The sequence below is a fragment of the Bos mutus genome, chromosome 8 (genome assembly GCF_027580195.1).
Source record: "Bos mutus isolate GX-2022 chromosome 8, NWIPB_WYAK_1.1, whole genome shotgun sequence".
Classification (NCBI taxonomy): Eukaryota; Metazoa; Chordata; class Mammalia; order Artiodactyla; family Bovidae; genus Bos; species Bos mutus.
This window is the reverse complement of record NC_091624.1, coordinates 93,167,659-93,182,221: the sequence shown is the minus strand read 5'-3', so window position 1 is coordinate 93,182,221 and position 14,563 is coordinate 93,167,659. Positions and strand designations below refer to the sequence as shown.

Below are 14,563 nucleotides of genomic sequence, written 5' to 3'. Positions count from 1 at the left end.
TAACTGGTGGCTGGGCTAGGGACGGGGTGAGGCAGGCGGGTTCCTTCAGGGCCTCGCGAAGCGCCCTGGCAGAGTCTGGGATACAGTTTTCCCCCCAGCGCGCAGCTGAAAAGGGCTGAGCAGCAGAGCGCTCCCCGGGGGCATTGTGTGTGAGCTGGCCTGGAGATCCCAGGCCCAGGGGGCAGCTCCACCCGAGAAGACTAGACACGCCTCAGACCGGGCAAACTCCCGGCCTCCTCTGGCCTCAAGCCAGCAGCCGCCGCCCGCCACCTCCTTTCCTCCTCCGCAGCTGCCCTGGCCGCCCCGCCGGGCCCCGAACTCGCTGGCGCCTGACAGCGCGGCCCCTCGGCCCACGGCGCTGGCAGCGCGGCTGCGACGGGACCGATGTGGCGCATGCGTGGTGGCGCCACCAGGCGCGGGAGCTGTGGCGGCGGGGAAGGCGGCGGAGACAGCCGCGGGCAAGGCCGCCCAGGCCGCGTTCGTGGGGGTGGCGGCAGCGGCGGCAGCGTGGGCTGGCGAGGCCGTGCGGGCGGCGCCCGACAGCAGCTGGAGGAGCGGTTCGCCGACTTGGCGGCGAGCCATCTGGAGGCCATCTGCGCGCGGGACGAGCGGGACCGGCAGAACGCGAGGCTGCGCGAGGAGAACGCCCGGCTGCGGCTCGAGAACCGGCGGCTGAAGCGCGAGAACCGCAGCCTCTTTCGTCAGGCCTTGCGGTTCCCTGGCGAGGGCAGCGACGGGGCGTCCGCGGACTCGGCGAGGGCGACCCCGGTCCCGGAGGAGGCCAGCATGAACCGGAGGGCGAGGGGCGGCGGCCCCGAGGACGAGCCGGGGAGCCCCAGGGCCCTTAGAGCCCGGCTCGAGAAGCTGGAAGCCATGTACCGGCGGGCCTTGCTGCAGCTGCACCTCGAACAGAGGGGGCCGCGACCGCTTGGAGACAAGGAGGAGCCCTCTCTGGGCAGCCCAAACTCAGGCCTCCAAGTCCCAGAGCCAGAGCCCTCCGAGCCCTGGCCATAGCCCGAGGCCGCAGCCTGGAGAGGCGGAGCCTCGTGCAGGCTCCTCCTCCGTTCAGTGCTGCCCCCACCTGGCGCACGCGTGAGCCGCGCGCTCCCGCCTCCGGCCTGGCCCTGACACTTCCCGGGGGCGAGCTTTCTACCCGCAGAGGTTGGGGAGAGGTTGGGGAGGGCGTGGGGCTGAGTCCGACCATGCACAGAGCACATGTCTCTGGCGCCTGCTAGTTCAATGGAGACCTAGCTCCGGAGGGGCGGGCTTTAAAACAGCGTGAAGTGGGTGGCAGTCAACCCTTCCTAATGCCTGAACTTTTCTGGGTGTTGTAAGGACCTGTGGTATTTTTTCCTCTATTTTGGTTCTTCCAGGGATGATAGTACATTTTGATTTGGCTGGATTTGTTTTTCATCGTCTCCTAAAGCCTCCAGCTAGTCTCTCTCATGTGGCCAACATTTTAAGTGTTTGGTTTGTTTTTATAAGTCGGTGTTACTTTGGTATCCTGTGAAATATCACCCTTTAATGCACAAAGTGATGTTTATAATTTAGAAACTCATGTCTGCCCTGGTTCTAGTCCTTATGCATCTAATATATACTGATTTGTTAATCCCACTCCCCCATCATCCCCCTGCCTTGGGAAATTTTAAACTATCTTCCTATAAGTAATCCTTCGAATTGATAAATAAATTTGGTGCACGGAAACTAACCTAAAGCTATCCCATGACTGTTATTTAAAGTGTGTTAAGTGTTTATACGTTTCCTTAATATCTGAACTTGATTATCCTTTGTAAGCTATCATTCTCTTTTCACTTTATGTAACAATGATCTTTTAAAATAATCAAAAAAATTAGATAATCTAAACATTATTTTGTAATTTGTGCACGTTTTAGACTTGACAGAATATAGAACACAGCTATTTTGCCTAATACTGCTAATGTTTAAAAATTTTTGAGAACTTATGAATTATATGTTCATCAAAAGCCCCAAAACAACATGATTTAAGTGTCAGTTGTAATTTCAATTCCAAAAAAATGAGATTAATCCTAACAAATATTCTAAGATCAGTTGATTCTACTTTGTCAGTGAATAACACTTTTGCCTATTAATCAAGAGGGTGACGTTGTACCTGGTAGAGATCATACGTGTAAAAGAGTGTTTAAGTGGTGGAAAACACTTCAGTTTAAGAAGAATAAAAAGAGTTTTTGTTACAGTTAGAAAAAAATCATAAATTAGAGTTTTTGTTTTATTTGTGGCATACTCCAAAAGTTTCATAGCCGATTTTATGAAACAAGTTGCCAAGGAAAATAATTTCGAGATTTTTCTAATCCTGGGTATTGAAAACACTTTGTACATTTTACTTAAAGATAGTTGATAGTTGTGAACATTAAGATCTTCTATGATCAAGAAATGTTAGAAGAAACTTGGTGAGAATAAGTTGGTATGTGAAAAGTATTTCTGTCTTTATTTAATAGGGAAAGAATTAAAACATTTTTAGGAGGCACTAAGAATTGAAGAATAGGCAAAAAGCAGATTGTCCCTATTCCTACTTTGCATATAAATTAGTTAATCTCTCTAAGCCTTAGTTTTCACACCATTAAAAATTTCTCACCATTAAAATTTTTCTAACTACCTCAGAATGTTATAAAAATTTTATTGAGATGCTATATGCAGAATGCCTGCTTCAGAATAAGGGCTGTGTCAATTTAAAATCTAAAATGTACAAGTTCAAAGTAAATGTTTTACTTATACTTTCCTTCTGTATTTTGCTCCCATACGAATTTATGGGTTTTAGCAGATATGTAGATTTCGAATGCATTGACATTTTTCTCTCCTTTTAAGCAAATGGGAGTTAAAGGTTTTATAATAAGGAAATAATATAAAAAATTAAAAATAATTCCCAATTGTGTCAATTGGCAATTCAAGAACTAAGCAAAATATTCAGTTTACCTAGTTTTAAACACCTTTTGTATTAAAATAATGTACAATGTAAATATGGTGAAAACAATTTTTGTAAAATACTGAGGTACACACACTAATGAGGAAGTTTTTTGAGCATAATTCCTGAAAGGTCTTAAAAATTCTGAAACCCAAATGCCCCATAACATGAGTTAAGGCTAGTATATATTTCAACTTTTGAATTTCGCCTCTGTTAACTGATAAGGCATCATATAGTTTATAAAAGATATTTTGTTATATCAAAATAAGTACTGGATTAAGAAATGGATAAAGCTGATTTTAGCAAAGTTTTATCTGGGTTCTAGTTTGATAAAAAAAAAATAACCTAAAACTGCAGATTATCTTCCTTGTTACAATAACACTTTATTTTCATAACTTCAGATTTGTTGTGCAATGAAAAGAGGGCTTATAATTTATAGAAACAAGCAACAAAAATATGTCATAATTCAGTGAAGAGCACTGGCATTTTTTTAATCAGAAATTTTTATTGGTACTACTCACAAATATATGCTATCTTTATGTTTTTATCTATAAAAATTAGGGTGTAAATCAGAGTAATATAAAGTATTTTGTAGATCATAGACCAAGGTATCTTTGCTAAACTTCTTCAACATTATGAATATTTGAAAGATACTTGAAAATATCTTTTGTTATTTAATAACCTTAGACATAGATTTGCCAATTTATGAGTATTACCATGATTAAACTAATTCCAAATTATTCATTAAATCATTAATATTCTAAATAATTATTAGCAGAATGATTTTATCTTCAGTGCCAAAATAGCATTTTCTGTTTTGATTAAAGGAACAGATTTTTCACTGAGAATTTGTCATAAAATCTTCATGAGTGAATGATAAAATTTATTAGTATTTCTGTTCAGTGATTAAGTGATCAATTATAAATTCCAGCTTTTCTACTATAAACTTGCTTTCCTGATACATATTTTACATATCTGATATAGAGTGAAGAGTGTGAGAAGTGAAGTCGCTCAGTCGTGTCTGACTCTTTGCGACCCCATGCACTGTAGCCTACCAGGCTTCTCCATCCATGGGATTTTCCAGGCAAGAATACTGGAGTGGGTTGCTATTTCCTTCTCCAGTGGATCTTCCCAACCCAGGAATTGAACCCGGGTTTCCTGCATTGCAGGCAGATGCTTTACCCTCTGAGCCACCAACGAAGCCCAGTTATCTGATATAGACTAAAAATATATTTATAAAATGGAAATAAGAACCAAGGAAAATATTTAGATAATATCTACATCTGATTTTATGAGGTTATTCTGCTCAAATTTCATGCTAACATTAACATCTCTTAAAGATCAGAATTAAACTATGTTGGTGTAATAAGTAGGGGATTTTGCTGATTTAAAAATCATATTCAGAATCTGTTAATGCTTATGAGTATAGTGTTGGCCTTATTCATGTTAATTTATTAAATCCAGGTTCTCAAATACCTGTCAAAGTTTAGAGAAAATTTGAGAAAGGACATTAGTGAGTTTGTTGGTGCTTAAACATTCTTGTCTGAGTGGTAGGCATTCTACTCTAAAATTTGAATTCTTAGAGAAATTGAACAGCAATCTACCTGATATTTCATACATGGTTCTGATCAAAGTCTTCCTTGGCCTTTCATTTTTCCAAATATCCTCACTTTACTTTTGATTCTATCATTTTAAACTTAAAACCTCCATTGTATTTTAAACTTAATGGATCTGCCTTTAGTTATGGTGAAGACTCTGTTGCTAGTAACTGATCACTCCTGTTACCCGAGCCAGCAGCCAACAAACTATCTTCAGCGGGCCAGTTTCCAAACAACTAGTCAGATAATCACATAGATGTTCCTTGTATAGGTCAACCCAGCCAGGCCAAGATCAGCAAAACCACCACCAAGTAAACCTATGATCAACAATTAATGGTGGTTTTAATTCGTTAGGTTTTGGGGGCAAACTGTTAACATTATAAATTGTTGAGCAGCTACAAGGAATTGGGTATTAAATGTTTTTAAATAAGTATCTTGTTAAAGAGAAGAATAGAGTTGGAAAATTTGCTGAGGGCAGTATTATTTATATCATGTGTATAGAATGGATTAGACTACATTTCAGGAGAGATGCGAATAAAAGAACATGTGATGAACAGGGTAATGGAAGATGATATAATTGAAGTAACACATTTTCATGAATGGATGATCTCAAAAGCACAGAGGGTTAGAACAGTCTGGTAAAGGAATAGATTAAATTCTTAAAGAGGAGCTAGCGAGAAAAGCACATGTGATGATACAGGGAAAGAATGAGATTGGAGACAGGTAGATTGGGTGAGGTCATATATTTTCCATAAAACAGTAAAATCATTTGTTGAATTAAGTTAGCTGTTGTAAAAGTAGAGAAAAGTTTCAAACGTCGATTAAAGATATTTCAAAGGTAGTCAGTGGGGAGATAAAAGGATGGCTGAGTGATTCTGAGAGCCCAGGTGACTATCAAGAAACACAGCACAAGTGTAGAAATCATATTGGACTTTGGGAGGAAAAAAAACATACAAGAGACAACTCTGAAAAATAACCTGAAGATGCACAAGAGAACTTTTTATTTTAAAAGTTGAATTTCACTAAACAGTCTTACTGGCAACTGAATTCTGATATCTTTCTATATGCTATATAAGTTGAATTAATTCTACTAGGATAAGTAGAATTAATTAATCATGCATGTGAAGATTTGAAAATTTCGTAATTTTGGAGTCTTGGCAGTGTGCATTGGGTGTAAGAAAGAGACAAAGTGGAGACTTGGAATCAGAACTAGTGTTAGGGGAGAAATACATCATTTTCATAAGAAATGTAAGGAAAACAGTGCCCTCTCTTTATCAGGCTTAACACCAGGATTATGAAGTTGATGAGAAAGAGTTCTTGGGTCTTTTGTGTACAGATGGCATACTATCTCTGTGTCTCTATAATGTGGATTGGAGGAGGATGTTGATCAAATCAAAGAATGAGAGGCATTTATACAAGAAGGGAAGACTGGATTTTTATGGCAGTCTCTCGAGATTTCCTTTCTTTAACCTGAAGTCAGAAAAGTCGACTGAATTCAGTATCTTTACTTATAGCATAGTAATATCAATTCAGAATTGTTGAGAAAAATCAAAAGAGATGAGTTTACATGAAAGTGCATTGAAAATCTAAAACCTGATACAAATGAAAAAGATTTGCTAAAGCTAACGGCAATGATATTTAAGATAACTTTTATAAAAATCGATTTTTAAATGATACAAAGAATGAGCTTTCTCGTATTGCTTAAAAGTAACTGGTTCTGTCTCAAAATGATCAAGGCAATTAATCTAAAACATTTGTCATAAGAGATTAAGATAATACCCTGAGTGTTACATGTTATAAAATTGGAGATACAGTGTTTTAATGTATGTACTCAATATTTATCAAAGAAACCTAAATTTAGTTACTTCTAACCCCACTAGCACTGCACATCTTACTGCTTCTCTCATGCAGTGTGTATATGAACTATTTTATCAGCATTTTTGTACCACTTGAAAATCCTTCATGATGAGAATTATTTGCTACGTTGGTCTACGTGGATTTTGATAGAGTACAATACCAGTGATGCATCATTTTTGAGCATAGATGTTTTCCCTGCTATCTTAAAATAGGGAAAGACGCAGTATCATCCACCTACTAATCTGTATTTTAGCATTCTAAAGATCAAATCTCAAACATATATACAAGGTGAGCAATTTAGAAATAATCCATTCTTGTATTGATGAAACTGTCATTCACTTTTGAAATGTATGTTGAATCCCTGCTCTGTGGACAGGCACTGTCCTCAGTCACTACTTTGGAAAGCTTACAAAGAATTGAAGGGGAATAAATAACAAATATCATTTCTCAATCCAAAATAATTTACCATTTTTCATTTAACAATTTTTTTTCAATTTTTGGTATATAAATCGGGACAACAAGATGTACAAAGTTTACACTGAGTGAGGCAGGTGGTTTTGAGTCAGCCATTACGGAGCCTTCTACTTTTCACGCACAAAGCTTTCTTTCCATTTTAATTCTCCTTATGTGTATAACTTCTCATCAATTCATTTAATTTTAGATACAATTTAAAAGTGAATATCCCACACAATGTGGAAAAGATAGTCTCTGTGGTAAATGGTGCCATGAAAACTGGATAGTCATGTGTGGAAGAATGAAACTGAACTCTTAGCAGCATACCCTGCCAAGCTAAGGAAAAACATAGTGTGGACCTTGGAACGCCGGGTCGACCAATACAAAGAGTAACTCAAAGTGGTTTTAAAGACTTAAATGTAAGATTGAAACCTTAGAAACTCCTGGAAGAAAATATAGAACGAAAGTTTCTTAACATTGGTCTTGGCAGTGATTTCTTGGCGATGATACCAAAAGCAAAAATAGATGAGTAAGATTACATCTAGTTTAAAAGCTTCTGCATAACAAAGGAAACCATCAACAAAATGAAAAAGCAGCCTCTGGAATGGGAGAAAATATTTGCAAACCGTGTATCTGATAAAGGGCTAATATGCAAAATATTTAAGGAAATTCTGTCTATAATTCAATAGCAAGCAGGAAGGAAGAAGAGAAGGGAAAGTGAGAGGGAGAGAGAGAAAGGATAGAAGGAGGGAGGGAGGGAGGAACTAAAGAAGAAAATTATCGGAATAAAAAGTAGACAAAGACCTTGAATAGACATTTCTCTAAACAAGACATACAAGTGATCAACAGGTATATGACAAGATGTGCAATATCTCTATTTCTCAGAGAAATGAAAATCACAACCACGATGAGCTATCACCTCATACCTAGGATGGCTGTTACTTTTTTTTTTTTTAAATAGGTGTTGATGAAGATATAGAGAAAAGGAAACCTTTGCATACTATTGCTGCCAAGCCGCTCCAGTCGTGTCCGACCCTGTGCGACCCCATAGACGGCAGCCGACCAGGCTTCCCCGTCCCTGGGATTCTCCAGGCAAGAACACTGGAATGGGTTGCCATTTCCCTCTCCATCTACTATTGGTAGAATGCAAATTGGTGCAGCCACTATGGGAAATAGTATGGAAGTCTTCAAAAAATTAAATATAGTACTACCATATGACTCAGGAATCCACTTTGGATGTATATCCAAAGGAATTGTAATCATGATGTCAAAGACATATGTGAACTCATTCATTTCAACATTAGAACCTAAGTGAAGCAGAACACAGAAGTAGAAATACTACATATTTTCACTTATATGAGGAGTCTAAGAGAGTCAAACTCACAGCAGCAGTGAGTGGAATGCTCATTGCCAGAGGCTGGGAGGAGGAGGAGAAAATAGGGAACTATTAGTCAAAGGGTACAAAGTTTCAGTTATACAGGATAAATAAGTCCTAGAGATCTTACTGGTCTATAGTTAGATAGTTAATGGCACTATATTGCACATTTAAAATTTTGCTAAGAGGGTAGATCTTATGTTAAGGGTTCTTATTACACAAAAAATAAAGATGTCAGGAAACTTGTGGAAATGAGGGCTATGTTTATGGCATAGCTTGTGATGCTGGTTCACAGATGTATATTGTTGTTGTTCAATTGCCTAGTCGTGTCCGACTCTTTGTGACCCCATAGACTGCATCATAGACTGCATCCCTGTCCCTTACCATCACCCAAAATTTGTCCAAGTTCATGTCCATTGCATCAGTGATGCCATCCAGCCATCTCATCCTCTGACACCCTGTATTCCTTCTGCCCTCAATCTTTCCCAGCATCAAGGATTTTTCTAATGAGTCAGCTGTTCACATCAGGTGACCAAAATACTGGAACTTCAGCATCAGTCCTTCCAATGAGTATTCAGGGTTGATTTCCTTAAGATTGACTGGTTTGATCTCATTGCTGTCCAAGGGACATTCAGGAGTCTTCTCCAGCACCAGTTTGAAAGCATCAATTCTTTGGTGTTCTGCCTTCTTTACAGTTCAGCTCTCACGACCATACGTAACTGCAGGGGTTAATGGTCAGCCGCCTGTTGCTCTGGCTAAGCCATGAGAAAATCACCATGGGAAAGAATAAAAGCAAAACATAGCAATACAGCATAACCCGAGTAAAAGTACATCGGGTTGATTAGCTGGGGTCGGCATACCCTGCTAAGCTAAGGAAAAACAGTGTGGACCTTGGAACGCCAGGTCAGCCTAAGTTCAGAACGCTGCTTGTGCACACACTAAGATATTTTCCCAAGGCATATGCAGATCTATGACCTCCAGCTAGGTGATAGCGCTTGTACAAGAAAATAAGAAAGATAGTTTAAAGTAATCAATAAAATGGGAGACGTGACTGGGGACACAGGAGGCGGATTTCATCGTAGCACTACAGATACTTTCTGCTTGTCAAGACACTAAATAAAAGTGATGTGACTCCGAGGAACAGGGCTCTGGATCCAAGAGATCTTGAATCTCCCAGTCCCGTCTTTGAAACTTTAACTCTGTCTCTAGTTTCTTTTTCCCAAACTGTGCGTTGACCACTTTCGATCCCTACCTGCTGCACTGACTGCAGCATGTAACCACTGGGAAGACCATTGACTATATGGACCTTTGTTGATAGACTAATGTCTCTGCTTTTCAAAACACTGTCTAGGTTTGTCATCATAGATGTATAGTTATCTCCAAGCCCATCGAGTTGTATACATTAAATATTTAAAAAACACTTTAAAAAGAAAGCCTTGCTCTTAGAAGTTTCACTGAAGTGGATATGTATCTTAAAATGTGATATCACATAAAGGTACATCATTTGATTGTGAATTCGTAAAGGCAACCATACTATCTTATTCACCATTTACCCCTAATAAATACCTAGAATATTAGAGGTAACAAATAATTATTTTTTTACTTTTGAAAAAAGTGTTCCCAAAATTAATGCAAAGAGATTACTTTTCTCTTTCTGCAAAAATGTATTTTGAAAGCCAAGAGATTAGTTTTCCTAGAGATGTATCTAATTGTATGGCAATAATTTGTGGTCCTTCAAAAATAGGACTAATTATCATCTTGTAGGCAGGGTTTCTTAGGTGGGAATTTGTAATTTTTAGTAGTTTTTTGCTTGCAGCATTTTGAAGTTGCTGCAGCAGGAGGTAAAACAAAATCATGTTTATTTGAAAAGAAATATTTTAAATGCTATGTCAGTTCTGTGCAGTTCAGTTGCTCAGTTGTGTCCGACTCTGTGACCCCATGGACTCATGTCCATTGCATCGGTGATGCTATCCCACCATCTCATTCTCTGTCATCCCCTTCTCTTCCAACCTTCAGTCTTTCCCAGCATCAGGGTCTTTTCAAATGACTCAGCTCTTTGCATCAGGTGGCCAAAGTATGGGAGTTTCAGCTTAAGCATCAGTCCTTCCAATGAATATTCAGGACTGACTTCCTTTAGGATGGACTGGTTGGATCTCCTTGCAGTCCAAGGGACACTCAAGAGTGTTCAACACCACAGTTCAAAAGCATCAATTCTTAGGCACTCAGCTTTCTTTATAGTTCAACTCTCACATCAATACAGGACTACTAGAAAAACCACAGCTTTGACCAGATGGACCTTTGTTGGCAAAGTATTGTCTCTGTTTTGATATGCTGTCTAGGTTGGTCATAGCTTTTCTTCCAAGGAGCAAGCATCTTTTAATTTCATGGCTGCAGTCATCATCTACAGTGATTTTGGAGCCCAAGAAAATAAAGTCTGTTACTGTTTCCATTGTTTCCCCATCTATTTGCCATGAGGTGATGGGACCAGATGCCATGATCTTAGTTTTCTGACAGTTGAGTTTTAAGCCAACTTTTCAGTTTCGTCTTTCACTTTCATCAAGAGTCTCTTTAGTTCTTCTTCGCTTTCTGCCATAAAAGTGGTGTCATCTGCATATCTGAGGTTATTGATATTTCTCCTGGCAATCTTGATTCCAGCTTGTGCTTCATCCTGCCCGACATTTCACACGGTGAACTCTGCATATAAGTTAAATAAACAGGGTGACAATATACAGCCTTGAGGTGCTCCTTTCCCAATTTGAAACCAGTCTGTTGTTCCATGTCCAGTTCTAACTGTGGCTTCTTGACCTGCATACAGATTTCTCAGGCGTCAAATCAAGTGGTCTGGTATTCACATCTCTTGAAGAATTTTCCACAGTTTGTGGTGATCCACACAGTCAAAGGCTTTGGCATAGTCAATAAAGCAAAAGTAGATGATTTTCTGGAACTCTCTTGCTTTGTCGATGATCCAGCAGATGTTGGCAATTTGATCTCTGGTTCCTCTGCCTTTTCTAAATCCAGCTTGAACATCTGGAAGTTCATGGTTCATGTACTGTTGAAGCCTGGCTTGGAGAATGTTGAGCATTACTTTGTTAGCATGTGAGATGAGTGCAATTGTGTGGTAGTTTGAACATTCTTTGGCATTGCTTTTCTTTGGGATTCAAATGAAAACTGACCCTTTCCAGTCCTATGGCCACTGCTGAGTTTTCCAAATTTGCTGGCATATTGAGTGCAGCACTTTCACAGCATCGTCTTTTAGGATTTGAAATAGCTCAACTGGAATTCCATCACCTCAACTAGCTTTGTAGTGATGCTTCCTAAGGCCCACTTGACTTTGCATTCCAGAACGTCTGGCTCTAGGTGAGTGATCACACCATCGTGTTTATCTGGGTCGTGAACATCTTTTTTGTATAGTTCTTCTGTGTATTCTTGCAACCTCTTGGTAATATCTTCTTCTTCTGTTAGGTCCATACCATTTCTGTCCTTTATCGAGCCCATCCTTGCATGACATGTTCTCTTGGTATCTCTAATTTTCTTGAAGAGATCTCTAGTCTTTGCATTGATCGCTGAGGAAGGCTTTATCTCTCCTTGCTATTCTTTATGGAATCAATAAAGCAGAGTTCAGGAGAAGTGAATGTTTCTCTCGTCTTGTTTATTTATAGAAAGTCCCTTTGGGCTTCCCTGGTGGCTCAGAGGGTAATGAGTTCACCTCCAATGCAGGAGACCCAGGTTCGATCCCTCACTTGAGAAGATGCCCTGGAGAAAGGAATGGCTACCCGCTCCAGTATCTTTGCTTGGATAATTCCATGGACAGAGGAGCCTGGCAGGCTACAGTCTGTGAAGCTGCAAAGAGTAGGACATGACTGAGCGACTAACACTTTCACTTTCTAATAGCTTCTTAGGCGTGTCTTAAATTGGTATTCACTTTCAGATAGAGTCTAATACACTGGCCAATTGGTAGCCCATAGCCAGAGGTGGCTGTTGAGTATTTGAGTAGTTCGACTTGAGATGCATAAATAAATGTGAAATAAACACTGGATTTAACAGGCTTAGTCAGAAAATCTCAAAATATTACATTAATAATTTTATATTAATTACATGTTAGAATTATAACATTTGATATATTAGGCTAAATAAAATATGTTAATAAAGTTATTTTATCTGTTTATTTTACTTAATATGGCTTCAAGAAAATTTTAAAGTACTCATGTAGCTTGACTTATGTTTCTTTTAACAGTATTGTCTAATAAGTATAGAATAGTGGGATTATATTTTTCTCCATGACAACATCTTCATCTATTGCTAGATAACAACTTTTATATCACACAGCTCAGATTTATTTTCAATTTCTCATCCACTACAACCATGAGCTCCATTATAAGAGAGCTGCTGGTAAGTAGCTCAACACTCTCCTGCAGTTTATTTCATGTATCAAAATTTTTTATATCCCATTTACTTGTGAAAAGATTTTTTCAAGTTTTCACAAAATATTTCTAAACACAGCAGTTACAAATGAAATCCAATAGAAACAAAACAAGATAGAGGAAGAATACATATCATTCTAAAGTAGACTGTTTACTGTACTTGATTAGTCAAGTACAAACTTAGATCAAGTTTTGTTACAAAAGAAAAAGGCAGACATAGCTATTGTCTTCTTGGCCTTATGGTAAACTAAAACAATCATTTGTAATCATCCGTTATTAGAAACAGAATTTTTTATAGGGTAGCCTCTAAAGCTTTCTGAATGATGGAAAAATAAGATTAAAAGGCAGCAAATTCACTGGGAAGTGAGAAAATCAGAACACCTTAAGAATCTATTGCCCTGTATCTTCTTATCCCACTGCTGAGTCTACGTATGTGACCTCAATTATACATATGCATCGTTTTTCTGAAATAGCAATAACATCAATAGAAGTGGTAAGAGTCCTCTCCATCAAGTTACGTAGAGTATTTGAAAACCCAGTAGTAAAAACTTTTAGCCCTACTATGAGGGATCAAAAAATGTAAGGGCTTATTTACTCAAAACAACAGCTTGAGGTCAATTAAAAAGTTGTGCAGTGCAAATGGAGAAAAATATTTTTGCTTTTTAAAGGAACCTTGAAAAATCTATTCAAATGTGTCACATATAAAAATTTCTTTTAATTAATTACTTACTAGTTTTAGTCAAGTCTGAAAGAGAAAATTGAAGTGAATAGAAGGAATTAAGGAGAATGTAGTAGAAATGAGAAGTAGGACATGTAGTGAGAACCAGTCCTTTCTTGTAAACTCTGAAAAAAAAAATGCACTTTGCTCTAAATGTAATGTTAAGCCATTGACTTTGAGCACTAGATATATAGAATATCATTTTAGTTCTAAATCATCAGTCTGACTGATGGCCCAGAGAGAAATCAGGGTAATGCTTTTTTTTTTTTTTGGAAATAGACATGAAGATGTATTTTAATTACTTGGATATAAGAATTTAAATCTCAGGGACTTGATCAGGGCTGAATATGTACATTTGGGCATCAATACATAGAGAGTCAAAGAAATCTCATGGGAGTAAATATAGACAGAAAAATATTGGGCCCTGAACTCCTAAATATTTGGATATCACCTAAAGATGCTGACGCCAGAAAAGAAAACTTAGAAGGAGTAGCTTGTGGGATAGAACAAAATTCAGGAGCATGAGACTTCGTGGATGCCAAAGGGCCTGTGACAGGGATTGGGGATTACCAAGTGTGCCAAATACCCTGACTGGTAGAGCAAGGAGAGGACACAAAAGCATCCAGGAGCTGTGTCATCACCAAGGCCGTGTTTGACATTGACCAGAGGGGTTTCAGTGGTGCAGGTTAAAAGAAACATTGGAAGGTGACAAAGTGACTCGTAGATGCCCAGTTATTAACAGATTTTTCAAGACTTTTCCATTTAAAAGAATAGTGATAACAACAAAATGAAGTGACAGTGAGCCAATACAGGCTTAAGAGAAACTTGTCTATTTATTATTTTCAGTTATAGGAAGATACACTGGAGAAGGAAACGGCAACCCACTCCAGTACTCTTGCCTGAAAAAATTCCATGGACAGAGGAGCCCCTGTGGAGTTACAGTCCATGAGGTTGCAAAGAGTCAGACACAACCGAGCGACTGAGCGCACACTTAGAAATGATACAATGGAAAGGGAAAGATCGATGTTCCTGGAGCAGATGAATAGCAGTGTCCTCCAAAAGAGGAGATAGGGACAAGAGGATAGGAGTCTGAGACTATATGAAAAGACTGGCCTTCGAAGAGAGCAGGGACACTTCATTCTTTGTCATAAGAGTGACAGCAGATAGTAGATGAGATATTGGTGGAACAGCAAATTTATCGGA

At 39.0% G+C, this 14,563-nt stretch overlaps 1 protein-coding gene across 1 annotated transcript; it reads left to right on the top strand.

Moving 5' to 3' along the window:
• Positions 1-231: 231 nt before the first annotated feature.
• Positions 232-1,708, top strand: TUSC1 (tumor suppressor candidate 1). Its single transcript, XM_005907370.3, has one exon. The coding sequence runs from the start codon at positions 385-387 to the stop codon at positions 1,012-1,014; it is 630 nt and encodes a 209-aa protein (XP_005907432.2). The 5' UTR covers positions 232-384; the 3' UTR covers positions 1,015-1,708.
• The last annotated feature ends 12,855 nt before the right edge of the window (positions 1,709-14,563 follow it).

Coding starts and splice junctions, on each gene's coding strand:
- TUSC1 (XM_005907370.3), top strand. CDS start 385: ATGTGGCGCATGCGTGGTGGCGCCACCAGGCGCGGGAGCTGTGGCGGC.